The following is an 18,300-nucleotide window of genomic DNA, read 5'->3' on the forward strand; positions in this document are numbered from 1 at the left end:
ACCCTAGTAGTTGTCCAATATCGTAGTATCAAACTATGTCCATACGAACAAGAGGCCAACCCTTTCTTCAGCTTGTTGTTAATAGAGCAGCTCATCATTGTAACCTTTCAGGTTCACCTAGAATATTGCACGCGATTACTTGCATGGAATTCTGATTGAAAACCTTTATCTGGAATTAAGGAGAGAACCCTCAAACGTCCCTTTTATGTTGTTATCAATCTCAAGATAGATAAAATATATATATATATATATATAATGTCAGAGAAGATTTGAACCAAATATGATATCTTAAATTATGTGGATTATATGGAACATTCTGAACATACAAACCAAAAACAAACTCTTTCACATCTCGACTCACAGGCAAGCAGGAAAATATTTTTAAAGTGCATGAGTATGGTCATGATTTCTAACTTGCATCCAGCCATTCCTAATGCTCAGACTTGAGAAAGTATAAATTTGTGTCAGAAATCTTCAGCCTTACCTATTGGTCTGTGACTGTGAGGCAAAATTACCCATCTACTCTGTGAGGTGATCCATATCATGAGCACTGTCCCAACCAATTCCAGATTCTAGCTTTGCATCCTCAGTTTCATGTATGCCCGAATCAACCTCTTCAGCATCTCCCAGAAGTAGGTTGTCGGTCAAGAGTTGTTCCCAGAAAGGATCGCTGACACTTGGAAGCTTCTCATCATCATTCAATATATCCATATCAGCATCAGAACAAAATTTTTCAGTCTCAATTTCAGGCAACTCATTCATGAAATCTGGAATAGAATTCATAGGAAAGTTACCTCCATTCTGTCCTACATAGCTATGATTATGTTCATTAAGCATCATGGAAGGGACTTGAGAAGTTTCGGAGACACCAAGTTGAGAATGGGGTGGAGTGATGATGCCAGATATATTCGTTTTATGCATGTCAGTCGGAGCAACATTTGCTACACTAGAAGCTTGGATTTCAGATGGCACAGATAATGAGGGCAGTGCCGAGCACCCAGAGCTAGTAGGTAAGGAGGGATCGTTTGAACTTGTAGGCATTTCAGATAGTGTAACTCCTGATATCCTCTTTAGTGGACTTCTGCCATCAAAAGCTTCAATAGGGGATTGAAAATTGTCAATCAAGTAATTCTGTGAGTTTCCAAAGGAATCCAACCTATGTGAGGTGTCAAATTTTAGAATCTGCATCAACATTGCCTTTGCTGCTTCATTTATCAAGGGTTGGTATTTAACTATTTGGCCATCCTGCATTGTGCTTTCAACCTCTAGCTTGTCTTTCCTATTCCGCTTTTTGTTTACTCCGACAATGCGTCTATTGCAGTCATTTTGCTGCACAAACTGGGCTAGGAATCCAGGGCTCTGCATGGCCTTTGCTAAGAATGACATCATTTGTTGTTGGCGCTGATCCATACCTTGGAGACGCTGGCCCATGGTGTTCAGCTGCTGATCAGTACTTTGCTGTTGCTGTCTCAGCCTAACCAGTTCCAGCATGAGCACATTCTTGTCTCTCTTAAGCCTCTCAATCTCCTCCTCCAAACCAAATTTTCCCACCTCAATTGTATTCTGTGCTTGTGGCTGCTGCTGGTTATGTGCATGGGTTGATTTTCTTCTGTTGATCAACTTCAACAAATGTTTTTGTCCTCTCAAGAAACCTTCATTGGCAAACTCCCATCGATCAGGATCAACTTTTTTAAAACCCTACACAAGGTTTTGGACATGAACTAAGAAATTCTAGAAGTTAGTGGTTGAATACATAGATATTTCAAGCAAACCCAGAAAACAACAATTCTAAACAACAAGCCTAAAAACACAATAACCATTCAACGCCAATGATATCCTAACTGCATATTTGCTAGTCATCCTACTCATAATTAATTTCAATAATTAATCTCATCTTTGATTCAGAGAATAGACCTAAATTCAAATTCCAATAGAATTATTGCTCTTTTTAAAACTAGCATAGTTATTCTTTCCATCAAAATTAAGCATTAGTTATTGATGCCAATCAGATTTATATTTTTTTAAAGGTGTGATAAGAATTTTTTTTTAGATAACAGGACATTTCAATTTTATATAAACCAACTCCAATGTCATGATCATTCGCAGTTAGGTAGTCACTAGTCAATTTCGTAAGTCCCCTATGCCGTGATCATTTAGAAGTAGCTTTCAGGATCCTATGATATTGGAAGAATGCTCTAAGGAAAAGTGTTTTACATCAGAATCCAGGTTGCCTTTAAATTGTAGGTATAACAATGCCAATTAGGCAGAACCTCCCAAAGACAGAAGATCCGTATCATTTTGGGAGGTAAGATAATCTCTTCGAAGAGTAAACTATTATAGCCAAGTCAAGGACAATGGCAAGGTACAAGGCTATTATCCTACCTATATGTAATCTTATTTGGGATAAACCCGATGAAGTTAGGGCATGCTCTTAAGAAAAGATGAAGTTGTATTGTGAAAATCAACTTGCATGTATATAGCTAATAGCCTTTAACCTAACATTCTATGAGGCTGAAAAATACCTATAGATCATTTCCTACTCCATTAAAGTGAAGATGCAAGTCAATGACGTTGTCACAATTTGTCAGCTCTAATAATCAATGTGTGAATTTGTTAAACGAATCTTAAGAGGTTATAGGATGGAGTATTATTGTAACAAGATAGATTCTAATGATTGTTAGGACACTCAAGCGAGCTAGAGGGGGGTGATTAGCTCTAATCGCTTCTTCAATGATAAGTTGCAGAGGAAAACACTCGAAGCAATACCAACACCCAGATTTACTTGGTATCCACCTCAACAAGGTGACTAATCCAAGGATCCACACAGAGTACACTCCACTATAAAAATACTCCTTCTCGTAAACACTCCGGAGGTGGAGAAATCTCGTACAAGCTCACAAACAAGAAGAAAATACACAATACAAATGAAAACCTTGCTTGCTTTCTTGTAACTTGTAAACGCCTCTTGATTGGTTGAAAAGTACAATAACACTTGTCTTCCAAAGCTCAAGGATTGGCGGTGAAGAGTGGAGAAGAAGAATTGTGTTTGAATCTTCATCGACACTTTTATATCTCGCGGATTAGGGCTCCCAATCGATTGTCACGTTAGATCCAACGCATCCAGCCGTCCAAACCTCATAACGGCTCTTTTCTTCATCACTTAATCAATTAGCCAATCGATTACAGACCTTCTTAATCGATTACGAAGTCCACTGTTCGCTTGCGAGCTTCTCCCAATAGATTACTCAATCGATCACGCTCTTACGCGGAGCTACTGTGCTTCACGAAAAACTCCTCTTGATCAATCAGTTGATCAATCAAGAAGCTATTGTTTGTTGCCAAGAAACACACCCAATCGATCACTTGATCGATTGGTGCAGATCTTGATCGATTAACCAATCGATCTAGCCACCTTCTGTTTCACGAATTTCTTCTCCCAATCAATCACCTGATCGATTGGTTTGACCTTGATCGATTACTCAATTGATTTGAGCCCTTTCTGCTTCGCGAAGACAAACTCTCAATCGATTGGATTTGGCACAATCGATTACCTAATTGATTGCCCAGCCCTAACTCACTTAACCCGAGTCTAGGGTTCCCTTGCCCAACCTCCAGTTAACCGTGACCTGTTGGGACTTCTCCACCAAGTGTACGGTCAATCTTTTGACCCACTTGGACTTTGGCAACTTCACATTGGACTTCTGATCACTAAATGTGGTCCTCCTTAACCCACTTGGATTTTCCTCTTGCCTAATCGCAGTTAGGACTTTACCTTGTCAACGTGTGATCCCCCTTGACCCACTTGGACTTCCTTTTGCCTAACCGCAATTAGGGCTTTCCTTTGCCAACGTGCAATTCTCCTTGATCCAGTTGAACTTTACTTGCTTAATGGCAATTAGGACTTTCCTTGCCAACGTACAGTCCTCCTTGACCCACTTGGACTTTCTTAGCCAAAGTGCAGTCTTCCTTGACCCACTTGTACTTTTGCTTTACCTAACCACAATTAGAACTTTCATTGCCAACGTGCGGTCCTCCTTGACCCACTTGGACTTTCCTTGCCAACATGCGGTTCTCCTTGACCCACTTGGATTTTCCTTGTCAACGTGCAGTCCTCCTTGACCCACTTGGACTTTCCTTTGCCTAACCGCAGTTAGGACTTTCCTTGACAATGTGCAGTCCTCCTTGACAAAGTGCAGGTCTCCTTGACCCACTTGGACTTTCTTGGCCAAAGTGCAGTCTTCCTTGACCCACTTGTATTTTTCCTTTACCTAACCACAATTAGGACTTTCATTGCCAACGTGCGGTCCTCCTTGACCCACTTGGACTTTCCTTGCCAGCATGCGGTTCTCCTTGACCCACTTGGATTTTCCTTGTCAACGTGCAGTCCTCCTTGACCCACTTGGACTTTCCTTTGCCTAACCGCAGTTAGGACTTTTCTTGACAATGTGCGGTCCTCCTTGACTCACTTGGACTTTCCTTGCCAACGTGCGGTCCTTCCTAACCCACTTGGATTTTCCCTTTGCCTAACCCTCGAGTCAGGCAGTTACGACTTTACCAGTCAAGTACCGGTCTTCCTTGACCTACTTAACCTTTCTCACATATTGTCCAAACATTGAAACTCAAGCTCGAATCCACTCAAACTTAGTCAACCAGTCAACCTTGACTATGGGATGATTACACCAACAATGATATCTTTAAGCCAAGTTAAGAAGTGTTAAGGATCTAATTTTAATAATGGCATCCTACTGGTAGATACCAAATAATAGTAAGTGAGATTATGTGTCGGTAAAAATAAACTTGCATGAGGACTACCTAACAATTTTTTCCATTAATCTTCACACACAACACCTTCCACTCTATTTTTTTTTTAATTGGAAACTCAAAGGAATACTGCTTTCAATTAAACTTTTTTTTTATTACATTAAAAATCTTATACGGCCATTAAGTTTTATAGAGGAGTATATCCTTAGTAACATTAAAAAATCAATTAAATCAATTTTTATTTCACTAACTAGAGTGTTCATTGGTCTCCTTACTATACCTTTCACTCTAATTATTCAACTAAAGTCCAATCATATGGTGCTTTGGTTACTACGCTTTTATTATAATAACTAGAGTATTCTTTATTTTACATCTCCCCAATACGAATTCCACATGATCGATAAATTATGGTGAATTGTACCATAGCCTTGTAAAATTTCCTTTTATCCCAAAGAGCAAATGGCTACAAAACCCCAGAAGCTTCTCTCCTCTAAATTACCCAACATCAAATGACAAAGAGAGAAGTGGTGACACAGATACAGAGAATATAAAAACAGAAAAATAAAACTTTAGGGACACTTATGTTCAACTGTTACACCTGATCAGTTTAAAAGTTGAGTGTTCATTAAATAGTATGAGACCGCTTTCAGAACCAAGCTCAAGACAACCATATAAATCTTGTATGTTCTTTAAGAGTTGTCCTTAAGTAATCACACTAAAACACCAAATCTATAAACATCCTAGATGTCCATTTGCCCCCATTAGTATTGGTCTCACCTAGAATAAACCATGTTGAAGTTCCCATTTCGCAGTTTAGATGGTGAACCACTCAAGGCCTAAGGCCTATGTTTGTCCAGCCTCACTTAAAGATGTTTATAACAGCAGTCATGGATCAGTTGATACTCACTCCCAGTGCCAAGCTCCCAAACAAGATAAATGTGCAAGGGCTTGACCGAAGTTTCAGAGAATATAGTGATGAAATAGCAATTCCAGTCTGACTCATAGACACTTACAATAGCAGTCATGTATCAGTTGATACTCAATCCCTTGGCAAGTTCCAAACAAGATAAATGTGCAAGGGCTTTAGCAAAATTTCGGAGAATATAGGATAAGATAACAATTTTATCTAGATTCTAGACATTTAGCTAGCTACCACAAGCTGATACCCCACTTATACAAGACTTGAAACCATAATTTAGGCAAACTGATTCATAATAATAATAATAATAAATCTTTACTTTTGACAAATTCATTAAATCACATATAATAATAACAAAATTCATATAATCATAAAGTAAATTTTGGTTCAGAAGGTCTCCAGAAATTAGGGGTATGATGAAATGTGTAGCATGAACTTTTCATATGAAAAGGGAATCAATGGAAGAGGCGTACATAGGTATTCAGTTGGCGAACGAAGCTAGAGAAGTTATTGTGCTTGAAGAACTTGGGGAGGAGGTCTCTAGCGAATTCGGTAGTATTCCACACCACAAAGCTGTTGTCGGCCGGTCCCCACGACACGACGGCGTCCGTCGCCGGGTCGTCCACCAACTCGTACGTCTTGCTCAAGAACGGGGGTGGGGCACCGACACTGTGAACCGCGTTACCCGTCGTATCTTCGGCTTCCTTCGCGGAGGCTCCGCCCCCATCTCCTCCAGCGCCATCCATGCCTCCCTCGTCGAGACGCAAAGCATCACAAAAGAATCGGGGCGAGATTAGGCTTTAGGCCGAGTGAATGCATCTATTCTCCGGCGACGAGAAAAGGAAACTCCAGAGGAGAAGGAAGTAGGCAGCGGCGGAGACGGCGGAAGGGAAGCCGGAGATCGGCGCAGAAGAATTTATAAATGTTTTTTTGTATTAAAAATCAAATAGAAAAAAAAAGGTATTTTTATTTAGTGGATCCAATTAGAAGATAGTGAAATATGATTCTGATCCTATCCAAGGAGCCAGGTAGGCTAGCTTTAGAAATCCCATCATAACCGTTGAAGGGAACAAATTCCGGTTGATCGCTGATGCGTGATGGCCCGACCAGATAGGCATTGGTACAGAGACTGGAGCGAATCCTATCCTGGGTTGTTTGGCTACAGAAGTCTGACGGTGTGGTTGCGTTACCGGACTTTTCATCGGTAGACACGGGTGGAGCCCAGGGACCGCAATCTAATCAACGATCGCTCACCAAATCGCTACCCTGCTGGCAAAATTGCAGTTATACTGAAGTCGGTGACTTTCTACCCCCAAGGAGTTTTCAAAAGTCTCAGAATTGAAGAACATATCGAATAGTACGTAAAAATGTGAAGGCAGAGTTCATGATAAAAATAGGCAATTGACATGACAATTAATTGCATCCGCATATAAAAAATATAGAGGCACAATGCGGTTTCCAGTTCCTACTCCCATGTAACCTACTGTTTTCCTCTGCTCGACTTGCTTCTCAATAGAACCCCTGTACCCATCGACTTTACCCTAAGCTACTCCGAGTTGTTATGAATGACTTGTAGCAGAAATAGAAGATCTCCGCGTAATCAATCCTTTCTCGGTTTATTTAGTAGCCATAACCTGCCAGTAGCAGTGTGTAAGGAGCGCATACTTTAGCAAAGATGATGATACAGATTCCTAATCTTGTTTCAGTGTTCCATACCTGAGTTATCCATTGGGTTTCCTGCAGGGACAGGCTCAGGCTCCTTGATGTCGACGACCACTACATCGGAAGTGAGGAAAGTTTTGGCTACAGAAGCTGCATGCTCCAAGCAACATCTCACCACCTGTTTCCGTTCAAGTACGGCAGAGCAAGTTAGTTTTGGCAAATGCGAGCAATGAAACTCCACACTATCCCCGAATACTTAAACTAGCATTTTAAGTTTCACGGCAAGTAGACGTGCAAAAAAAATGTAAAACAGAAATGAGAAGAGAGCAAACCTTGGTGGGATCGATTATCCCGGCTGCCATCAAGTCCTCGTAGTTACCAGTAGCAGCATTGTAACCAAATTTGAAATTATCATTTGACAATACCTAAAGCAATTGTCCAACAAGATAGTCATAATAGATGATAAGAACCCAGTTCAATTAACCAACCAGAAGAAGAAAAAAAAGCTTACCTTTTCAGTGACTACACTTCCATTGACACCGGCATTTTTAGCAATCAACTTCAGAGGGTAACTCAAAGCCTTCTTAACTATATCTGCTCCAACCTGCAAGTTGTATCACGTTAACATTATTTTTACTACTGCACATGGGTAAAGCATTTTTTTTTTTCATTCAAGTGGAATGCGAACCTTTTGCTCGTCATTTTCAAGAGTTTCCTTGATGGCATCAACATTGGATGAAAGCCTCAACAAGGCACACCCACCACCAACAACAATACCCTCCTCCACAGCCGCCTAAACATAAAAATAGAAGGTGATTGAAATACAATCTTAAAGCATACCATAGATTACAAATTTATCAGCCATAAGATTTACCTTTGTAGCATTAAGAGCATCTTCAACTCTCAATTTCTTCTCTTTTAGTTCTGTTTCAGTCTGTGCTCCGACCTGCACAAGTTTGAGATACAAGACAAAGTAAGCCAAAATACCACACAAATATTGAGGTCAGTAGGAACAACACAGAAACAAATAATATACTGAAACCTCAAAAAAAAAACAAAGAAAAAAAAATTCAGCATGCCTGAATGACAGCAACACCACCAGATAGTTTTGCTATTCTCTCGTTGAGCTTTTCCTTCTCATATTCTTGCTCCGCAACCTATGTATATACTCAATACAGCTAGTAACTTGGAATTTTTTATATAGTAAAAAAAGCATATATCCTTTCCCTACAATCCAACCTCAATCAGGTTTCTGATCTGTGCTACTCTTTTATTGACTTCCTCCTGCGTACTCCCATCACCAACTATGGTGGTTGAATCTTTAGTAAGTACAATCTTGGCAACAGTACCCAAGACGTCTTTGTCAGCTTTATCCAGGGAGAGACCAACCTCATCTCTGATCACAGTAGCTGCACGAATCAAAATGCTGTAAGAATCTTGGGAAGGATAGTGTAAATGCAAACAGAGTATATCTTAACTAAAATTATAAAGAAAGCAAATATACCAACCTCCTGTCAATATTGCCATGTCATCAAGATACTGACTTTTGCGCTCCCCAAATCCAGGAGCTTTTAGTGCGGCAATTTTCAATGCCCCTCTTAATTTATTCACAACAAGTGTTGCTAGAGCTTCTTGTTCAATATCTTCTGCAATTATGACTACTGGATATCCCCCTCTTATAGCATCTTCCAACACACTGATAAGATCTCTTGCATTTGTGATCTTCTTGTCAACAAGAAGCAACTGAAGATACAAGAAGATATGACTTAATACAAGCTTACAGTAAGTCATACATTAACCTCAAAAGGAGCATCCAAGCCAAAAAAATGTAGTAACTTATCATAATAAGATTAAAACCTTGCAATTCTCATACTCAGCAGTCATCTTTTCACTGTCTGTCACGAAGTATGGGGAAATATATCCTCGATCAAATTGCATTCCCTCAACAACATACAGATTGTTTTCAGCACTTTTCCCTTCTTCAAGAGTAACTACACCCTTCCTCCCAACCTTGTTCATTGCCTCGGCTACCATATTTCCTATTTCATAATTGTTACCAGCACTAACAGAGGCAACATCTGCGAGTTCACTGTCTTCAACCTGTATCACAAAGATTGCATAATTAGAACTGTTGATATCATTACTAACTTTAGACTATAGTTAGTTTGATTTCACATTTGAAGGCAACTGAAACAATCTGACAGAAAGACCAGCCTACCTCTTTAGACATCTTCTTAAGTTCAGCAACTAGAGCTTTGGCAGTTTTTTCAATACCACGGGTAATTTGAACAGGATTAGCACCAGCTGCAACTACCTGCATGAGATGTGCATTTAAGTGATCAGCAGGGAAAATCAATCCACAAGCAACTACACGGACTATGACCAGGATGGTGTACCTTAACACCTTCAGCAATCATTCCTTGAGCAAGAACAACAGATGTAGTTGTCCCATCCCCGGCCAAATCATTAGTCTTGGCAGCCGCTTGTCTGACTAGTTTGACACCGATGTTCTCAACAGGATCCTCTAGCTCAACCTATTATCAGTTGGAGTTGCAAAGGATCCAATATCACAATTAAATATAATAAAGATCAAACAAGATGCAAAGCAGTATCAAATTGCTTTTTCCAGAATGGACAAAAAAGGACAATTCTACCAGTGAAGGATAGCAGCTAGAAAATTATGAGCAGATAGACCCTCACAAATAGTTTTAATAAAACAAAGTGAAATTATCTAGAAGGGAAACAAACAAGTAAAAAGCAGCTCAAACGATAGTAATGCAAAGTTAGTTGTTAGCACCTAACATATTTTTCATGTCAGCTACACAGCCAATAGACATCAATCAAAAACATTTCCATGAAATATGATCCCAGGTGGGATAGCAATTATCCTGGGGTCTATTGAATTTGTTGATTCGTGCACGAATACTGAAAGCAATCTTCTAGAACTAGTTGATTCGAAGAGGAATACCATAAAATAAAAAAATAAACGGCATTGCGATAAATATTATTAATCCCAAAAAAAACTCCCTTAGATCAACCCAAATAATTATTTATATAGACTCCAAACCTAAGACACAAAAACTCCTAAGATGCAAAGGAAAGAAATTCTAACATATAGATCACAATTCTTAATATGCAAAGAAAAGAAATTCTAACAGAAAGAATCCTAAAATCTCTAAACGGATTCAAAATCAAAAATATCCTAAATATTAAAAAAACAAAACTTACCCAAAAAATAATAAAAATTATCAAAAATAATAATAAAAATCTTCAGATCCTCCTTCATCCTTGGGTTGAAAAGAATTTATCCTCGAATTTAAAGTAGTGCTAGCCCAAGAGGAAGATCCTCTGGCCCTAAATCAACAAAATCTATTAGCAAGACTTTCACCTCAAAACCTTCACCAGAAAGAACTATCTTCACTCCTAATGATTTAATTTTCCAGGACATTAGAAACATTAGAGTGCTTGTCCTAATTGTAGTTACATCATATGTTTTTATATGGTAAATGACTTCATCAAGCGCATCAATACCCTCCTATACAATGAAAAGAAATTCATGATGGAATGTGCCAAGATAATCTGCAACTTCTGTAGCAGAAATATCGACAACATCAATAGTCCCACCTTGTGTCCCCAAAGCAACGAGTGGATTATTTCCTCCACGAGCTAAAGTGGTTGTCAATGATGGGGACGGTACAACTAGAATGGTCAATGTTGAAGAAACAAGATGGAGCTGACCCATCAACTGATCTTCACGGACACTAGTTCAGTGAGTTTCAGGGTTATAGATGGAGAACTGATTCCATTGCCAGAAACTTGTTCTTTAGTAGAAGCTGTTACATCTATCGGAAGTAGAAGTTAGTTCCAAATTTTCCCATCATTCGAAATAGAGATTAAATATGTCTTTGGAATAGTATCAATTTCCTTGTTTAAAATTTTAGAAAAGGTGTCATCTTCAGCAAGTGAGGCTTGTGAGTCTGATGGATCTTCGGCAAGTGAAGTTTGTATGTCTGATGGATTAGTGAAGACACGGCCAATGTTTTGAACTGAAGATTCTGATTGGCAAAGAGTAAGCACAGGGACTGCTGGAGTTGGGACAGATGTGCCAATGGAGGGCATTAATTCTTCCATTCCACGGAGTATATGCAATTGTGCTCCTCTGCACTCAAAAACACTTTCAAATCTGGATTCTTCATTGTTATCATCGATCCCAACCAAATTATGCCTCTCAGCCCCAAGAGGTCCATGATTGCTATCATCAGCACAATTTGGAGATCATCTTCAGTGTCACTGTATCAAGCCTCACTTTGTGATGGTTTCCACTTCTCGCTGTTGCTGCCAACAAAAAAGTCCGAAAGAAGTTGGACTAGCTAAGAGTCCAGGAATGTGGGGAGCTTGATCAAGGTTTTCCGAATTCTACCCTATTCCTCCTCCGAACAACAAAAACCCATCCTCTTCATCTTGGTCCTCTTCATCAAACTCTTCATCATCTTGGTACTCTTCTGGGTCAAATTCCTCCTCCAAATCATCTTCGAATATCTCCAGGTCATCTCGAGCGTTGAGGCTATTGTCCTCCGAACAACAAAAACTCATCCTCTTCATCCTGGTCCTCTTCATCAAACTCTTCTTCATCTTGGTACTCTACTGGATCAAATTCCTCCTCCAAATCATCTTCAAATCCGTCTAGGTCATCGCGGGCGTCAAAGCTATCGTCCTTCGAACAACGAAAATTCATCCTCATCATCCTGGTCCTCTTCATCAAACTCTTCTTCATCTTGATACTTTTCTGGGTCAAATTCCTCCTTCAAATCATCTTCGAATCCGTCCAAGTCATCTCCAGCGTCGAAGCTATCGTCCTCCATGGCAAAACCTAATCATCCCCGAAACAAAGTTTGAGTGTAACCAAAGAGAAGAAAGTGATCCATGATCTTGACCTTACCTTGTTGGTCTCGTGAATGTCACTATTGCTCCTACCATGCCGTTGCTAGACCTCTGAGTTTGAAAGCAACTAATTTTACTTTCACCTGATCAACTACTTCCTCATAATAAAAAATTTTCTCTTCATTAAGTCAATCAACGAATTTCTCAGTCTGTGATGTACCAGAAACCAAGAAGATTAGCTGAAAATCCAATATCTTCATATCATTCCTCTCTATCACACCTTCGATAGGAGTTTCCAGAAGTGGAAGTAAAATTATGATAAACGAACTTACAACCTTTAAGATATCTGGCATTATGATCACAGTGTGAGTCGGGACCTCGACCACATACCTCATAATCTTTAAGATCTTGTGGGCGTAGCACAGACGATAGGCGCATGGCATCTCTAGCGTAATATCCAGGGATCGATTCTCAGGAACTGACGACCTGAGGTTTACTCCCACCATGCGCCCGACGCCTATGTACTTGCATGTACCTCCCTCCATATCTGTGGGGTCGGCACTAGGAGGGTCGTTAATGTAGCGGATCTACATTTTTTTAAGATCTTGTGCCACTAGACACTAGTTAACTGTGATTTATTGATCTTGAATCTCATCCTACATGCTACGACCACGGTGCGAGGCTTCCTGAGCCAAAACCTACCTGTTGCGACCATGATCACGAACACAACGACCATCCATGGGATCTAAAAAGCCCTAATACCATGCCCCCCAGGTTGGTGCAATTGGTATTTGCATGGGTGTTTGCTCTAATAGGTCTTGAGGTCAATTCCCAATGGGAATAAAATGTCTCGTCGAGTGTCTGACCTCTCCCAGAGTTGTTGTGCTAGAACAAAAATGTCCCTCATGATTTATTAATCACGAGCTAGCAATACTGAACCGCTAAGGGTGAGCGATAACTGATGTCAGACGCAATAGCGATTATCTTATAGGCTATTGAATCTGTTGATTCGCGCACGAATACGGGAAGCAATCTTCTACAATTTGTTGATTTGACAAGAAATACCAAGAAATAGGAAAATAAACAATACTGTTGATAAATATTATTAATCTCAAAAAACCTCCCTTACAACTGAAACAATTGTTTATATAGACTCCAAACTGAAGACACAAAGAAAAGAAAAAAAAATTCTAAACCCCAATTTCTAAAATGGAAAGAAAGGAAAAAAATCTTAACATATAAACCCTAATTCCTAAGATGCAAAGAAATTAAAAAAATCCTAATAGAAAATTAAAAAAAATAAAATCTTAAAATCCCTAAACGGACTCAAAATTAAAAAAAAATACAAAAGATCAAAATTACCAAAAATACCTTAAATATAAAAAAAACCAAAAATTACCCCAAAAAAAAAAATTTACCAATAATAATAATAATAATAATCCTCGAATCATCCAAGAAGAACAAAATAAAATTGCAGCAGACCATGCTGCCAATGCAGATGTATCAATCCAATGAAAGACAAACATCCAAAATGAACTTGTATCAGGAGGTCCATCATTCACACAAAGCAGGCAGTATTGCATAGTATGCCATCCAATATTATACCTTCTCTTGCTGGTGTGAGACCGCATGATTTGACAATATAAAATTTGTAACTTTGTGAAGAACCATATAAGTTTAGCAAGAAAATATAGAACTACTAGAGCAAACATTTAGCTACTAGAACAAACATTTAAGTAGAAGACAATGAAACTTCCACAACATCTCCGAATAATGAATATAAACTTGCTGCTAGGCTTGTTTGCCTAAGGACAAGTTAAAAGAAGTGAGTAAAGAGAGATTGTTGTGTTACAAAATATAAAATGTTCAACTAGTATAAGCAACTTCACCTTAACTAGCATGATCGTGATACTAGCACATTATACTTTTACGAAAAGAAAAAACCAACCACAAAATTCCCATAAATGGAACACAAGGCAGTCAATCATTCATAACGTAGGGATGTAATGAGTTAAAAATAACTATATCAGACAAATTATGGAGAAAATCATGATATCATAGGCATCAGATGAAGGATTTGCCCACCTCTTTTGCTACTGTAACACCATCATTGACAATCTTAGGTGATCCATACTTGCTTTCCAAGACAACATTTCTGCCCTTTGGCCCAAGAGTAACGCCAACAAGATCTGCTAGCTTGTTTACACCGGTCTGATGACACCATTAATGGAGTATTAGAAACAAAAAAAAACATCTAGTAGTCAATGAGATACATACTGGGAAATGTTTACAATTTACATAACATACCTGTAGCTTTTTAATTGCTGATCCATCTTTATTGAAGTATAACTCCTTGGCCATAGCATTAATCTTAGAGTTGCGACTTCTCAGAGAACTGAAGCTGTGCCTCCTGTCGCTGATAAGTAGACCAGGTGTTACAGAAGCAAGAGAAGAAAGCTTCTGTCTAGAAGCTAACTTCTTGTCCGTTCCAAAGTTTCCTGGAGAAGCAACAGCGCCAAAAGTAGACATTGCATAGAAAGTGGAAGCCATTGCCTGCTGATGAGAAACATAAAATCAAATTATCTCAAAAATAGAATAAATTAAAATAAAACAAAACAGAAAATCTAAGATTCACATCTAGAGCTTAAAGGGCCATCCACAAATATATAAATTCAGGTTTACAACAACATCTAGAGGTCCAGGAATGATCTGCGAACATTTATTTTATACAGTTTTTGATTAATAAAGGACATCTGGTAATGTAGAAGCAACCCAACAGCAGCATATTCAAATTTCCCACAGCAAACTATCTAAACAGACAGAAGCATGATAAACCATACCACAAATGTATAGATCTAAATTTAAGCAGTAGAAACAGCACAATACTAAATAATTAATAAATAAGGTAAAGTGCAGACAAACTTCCTACTAAGCCAAGTTTAAGCTTCTTGCACAAACGGAAACGTCGATACAGGAGAGTTTCAACAAAGTTTTAGGTAAAGGATCTCAACCAAAAATCCAGAACTTGACTAGCTCAAGCGTCAATACAGGAGCTTGGAGATTACGTACCGATGGGATTCGAGTGGATAGGGCTAGGTCTCTCGGGAGAGTTTCTGCAGGCGATTCAGATAGAGAGATAGGAAGGTGAGGCGGATGGGGTTTTACGAGAGAAGGGCTTGCGTTTCATTGGAGCTCGAGAAGGTTCGGAACCATCTCAGCCGTTGGATCGGGACAGTTTTGTGGAACTATCTAGAAAAGGGAAGGAAATTCTAATGTCACTCAGGTAAAAATGAAAAAACAAATATATTTAGACCTTTTAAAAAAAAAATAGCCACGCTAAATTCTTAAATAATCAAATCACACGTTTTATTTTTTTTATTATCAAATCCCCCAAAATTTTAAATGTTGAATTGAATTAATATTTTAAATTTTGATTATCTGAATATAAAATTGTATTTTAATTTTATTTAATAAATAAATTAAAGAACAATACTATTGATTTATATTGAGTTAAGGACATGTTAACAAAAGCATTTTACTCAACCACTTATATAAGTTTAGAAAATACCTATTTCACTTACATAACTTCTAAAATAACTAATTCATGTATGGGATATAGATTTTACCCTCCACCTCTCTCGTGGCTATCTGTCTTTTCCACCCTAGCTGTCGCATGCATTCGAACCACGCGATTTATCTTCCCAAAGTGTGTCTAAACCAACATCGACGATTGACGATAGTGCATCTTCTTCGTCAAACCTAAACCTAAACACAGCACGGTTTATCTTCTTCTTCAAACGCATGGTGCAACAACTCAACGTGTTTCCGACGTTGCAGCACTGTGCGATGATTGATTTCTCTTCCTAACGTGCGCCCGAACCAATGTCGATGGGCGGTGCATCTTCTTCGTCAAACCTAAACCTAAACACCACAGTGCAGCCCGATTCAGCAACTCAATGTATTTCATTCGTTGTAGCACAGTACAAGAACTCGACCAAGATAAACGATCCTCCCCTCCGAAGTCCTAACCGGTGAAATACAACCTTCCTCCGCACCATTTCCTATTGCAACGGTCGAGCGAGGTATGTTATTTATTTGGTTCAGAGCTCAAAGCTTCCTGCAGTACAAACCATCCTTGTAAATGAAGTTTGCGCTTTGATTTGTTGTAAATCAATGTTCCAGTAGCTTCAAAACTTTGGACACTGTTCCGGAAATTGCAATCATTCAAGAAAAACTCCAAAACACAAGCAAGACTTAAATTCTTACCGAGGGTGAAACTTTTTACTGTAATTAACCTAGAGATGTATGTTGTCTTCTACTATATTTTAGTTATCTTTTGCTCTTTTATATATTAGTATTATGAATTTGTAGGAAGAATAACATTTATGATTTTTAAATATCTTTATTTAACTCTTTAAATCAAATCACTAATTTTGGATTTATCTTATAAACAATTGTTTCTTTTAAATAGATCTTAAAAGATTTATAGTACAATTTTAGTAAGATACCTTTTTAATGATATATTAACTTTACTTGATTAATGTGTTTTTTTTTAATATTAATAAAAATTTTGTTTGTAATATGGTTAATTGATGACCTTATCAATGCAGGGAAGATCAAATTTCTAATGAGGTGCTCACAGTTATCATGCAATCTATAGATTCACAAATAGAGAATCAAAATAAATCCATTACTCCAAATATAAATTTGGGTATTGACAGTTTGCACTACTACAAAATGAGCCTAACGTATTACTTTAGGAGCAACACTTCAGTAAGTGTTATCATATATCAAATTTTAGAAAGAAGATGCAACACTTCCAAATAAGTGTTGCATTATAACTAAAATGTAACACATCTTTTAGAAGTGTTGCACTTGTTATTAGAAAAGACAATACTTTTTAGAAGCGTTATAATATAATACATAAGTTATAATCAAAACCCTAAGTTTGATTTCTCTCCTCTCCCGATTTCTTTCTATTTCCCCAATTCCTCTTCCTCTTTCCCCGATTCACCACCGTTGCCTCCCTCTTGCATCGCCCTCTCGTCGTCGGTCGAGTGAGAACCATCGCCGCCCTATCTCTTCCACTTCACTTCAAACTGTTGGTGTATTTTACACTAATGGTCTAACTCAGGTTTTGATGAATGACAAGTGAGTTAAGTTAGGTGATTTATGATCTAATTGTGTTACCAAGTGTGTAGGAATTGACAAGTCCAATGGACCGGACACCAAGCTGAAATCCAGTTAGGTCCGCGGGGTTGGATTGCTGGTGCGAAGTCTAGATAGGTCAATAGGCTGATCGAATATCTGGTAGGAAGTTCGGTTAGATCCACGGAACCAGACAACTGCAAAAGTTCAGTTGGGTCTGTGGACCGGACAACTGGCATGAAGACCTGATGGGTCAAAAGACTAGTCAAACCAATTGCAAGATGATAAGTAAAGGTAAGTCAATAAAGATGAGTAACTTTGTGAGAACGCATCCCGGTTGAGGGACAATAGGCGTCAGTTCAGGTTAGGTCCATTTTGGATCCCTAATCTAAGATCTTCACTAGTTCCTGGTTGTGGGAGGACAAGAACTAATTACTACTTTTTATTTTTCACTGTGCTAACTTTATTTTGCAGGTTCGATGTTTTAATTTTGGACTAATACAACTTGTAGGGCAAAAAGAGCAAAAAGCCTTCGAATGAACATTACCCGAAAGCACCTTTAATGGCTATAGAAGGCACCTTCATACTGTTCATGGAAGGCGCCTTCCGTGGGATAGAATTCAGACCTCGTCGCGGATAGAAGTAGGGTTGTTCAGGATCAGATTTCTCGAGTTGGAGGCACCTTCAATGGCTATGGAAGGGGCCTTCCAAGCTATTTTTAAGGATGCTCGCCCAAAGCGTCAAAAGCAACAATCATACGAGCTTCTATGCATCCAAATGATTTTCTGACTACTCTGGGCTCCTGCTACGACTCTGCTGTGAAGTTGTTGCACCTGACTACTGCTCCGAGGAATTCCGATCACGACCGACAAACCGACACACAAACTCTCTCACATTTAAGTATTGGTAACGGAATTCTTGCCTTGTAT

General features: G+C 38.7%; 2 protein-coding genes across 4 annotated transcripts; both read right to left on the reverse strand.

Moving 5' to 3' along the window:
- Window positions 1–281: 281 nt before the first annotated feature.
- Window positions 282–6,639, reverse strand: LOC121975419 (heat stress transcription factor A-1-like). Of its 2 annotated transcripts, XM_042527051.1 has the most exons (3): window positions 6,154–6,639; window positions 795–1,698; window positions 282–684 (listed from the first exon to the last, which is right to left on the reverse strand). In XM_042527051.1, exons 1-3 carry the CDS (start codon window positions 6,424–6,426, stop codon window positions 617–619), a joined length of 1,245 nt encoding a protein of 414 aa, XP_042382985.1. In that variant the 5' UTR covers window positions 6,427–6,639; the 3' UTR covers window positions 282–616. The 2 variants fall into 2 exon arrangements, with proteins under 2 accessions (XP_042382985.1, XP_042382984.1); XM_042527050.1 differs by having other exon boundaries at window positions 282–1,698; window positions 6,154–6,638.
- A 396-nt stretch (window positions 6,640–7,035) lies between these two features.
- Window positions 7,036–15,445, reverse strand: LOC121975417 (ruBisCO large subunit-binding protein subunit beta, chloroplastic-like). Of its 2 annotated transcripts, none has more exons than XM_042527048.1 (15): window positions 15,293–15,445; window positions 14,531–14,776; window positions 14,309–14,434; window positions 9,739–9,876; window positions 9,561–9,656; window positions 9,200–9,442; window positions 8,851–9,085; window positions 8,582–8,751; window positions 8,422–8,499; window positions 8,217–8,288; window positions 8,031–8,135; window positions 7,854–7,946; window positions 7,675–7,767; window positions 7,397–7,520; window positions 7,036–7,314 (listed from the first exon to the last, which is right to left on the reverse strand). In XM_042527048.1, the coding sequence occupies exons 2-15, from the start codon at window positions 14,771–14,773 to the stop codon at window positions 7,301–7,303; spliced, it is 1,830 nt and encodes a 609-aa protein (XP_042382982.1). In that variant the 5' UTR covers window positions 14,774–14,776; window positions 15,293–15,445; the 3' UTR covers window positions 7,036–7,300. The 2 variants fall into 2 exon arrangements, with proteins under 2 accessions (XP_042382982.1, XP_042382983.1); XM_042527049.1 differs by having other exon boundaries at window positions 14,531–14,779; window positions 15,293–15,433.
- Between the last annotated feature and the right edge of the window lie 2,855 nt (window positions 15,446–18,300).

This window comes from Zingiber officinale, chromosome 4B (assembly GCF_018446385.1).
Source record: "Zingiber officinale cultivar Zhangliang chromosome 4B, Zo_v1.1, whole genome shotgun sequence".
In the NCBI taxonomy this organism is placed as follows: domain Eukaryota; kingdom Viridiplantae; phylum Streptophyta; class Magnoliopsida; order Zingiberales; family Zingiberaceae; genus Zingiber; species Zingiber officinale.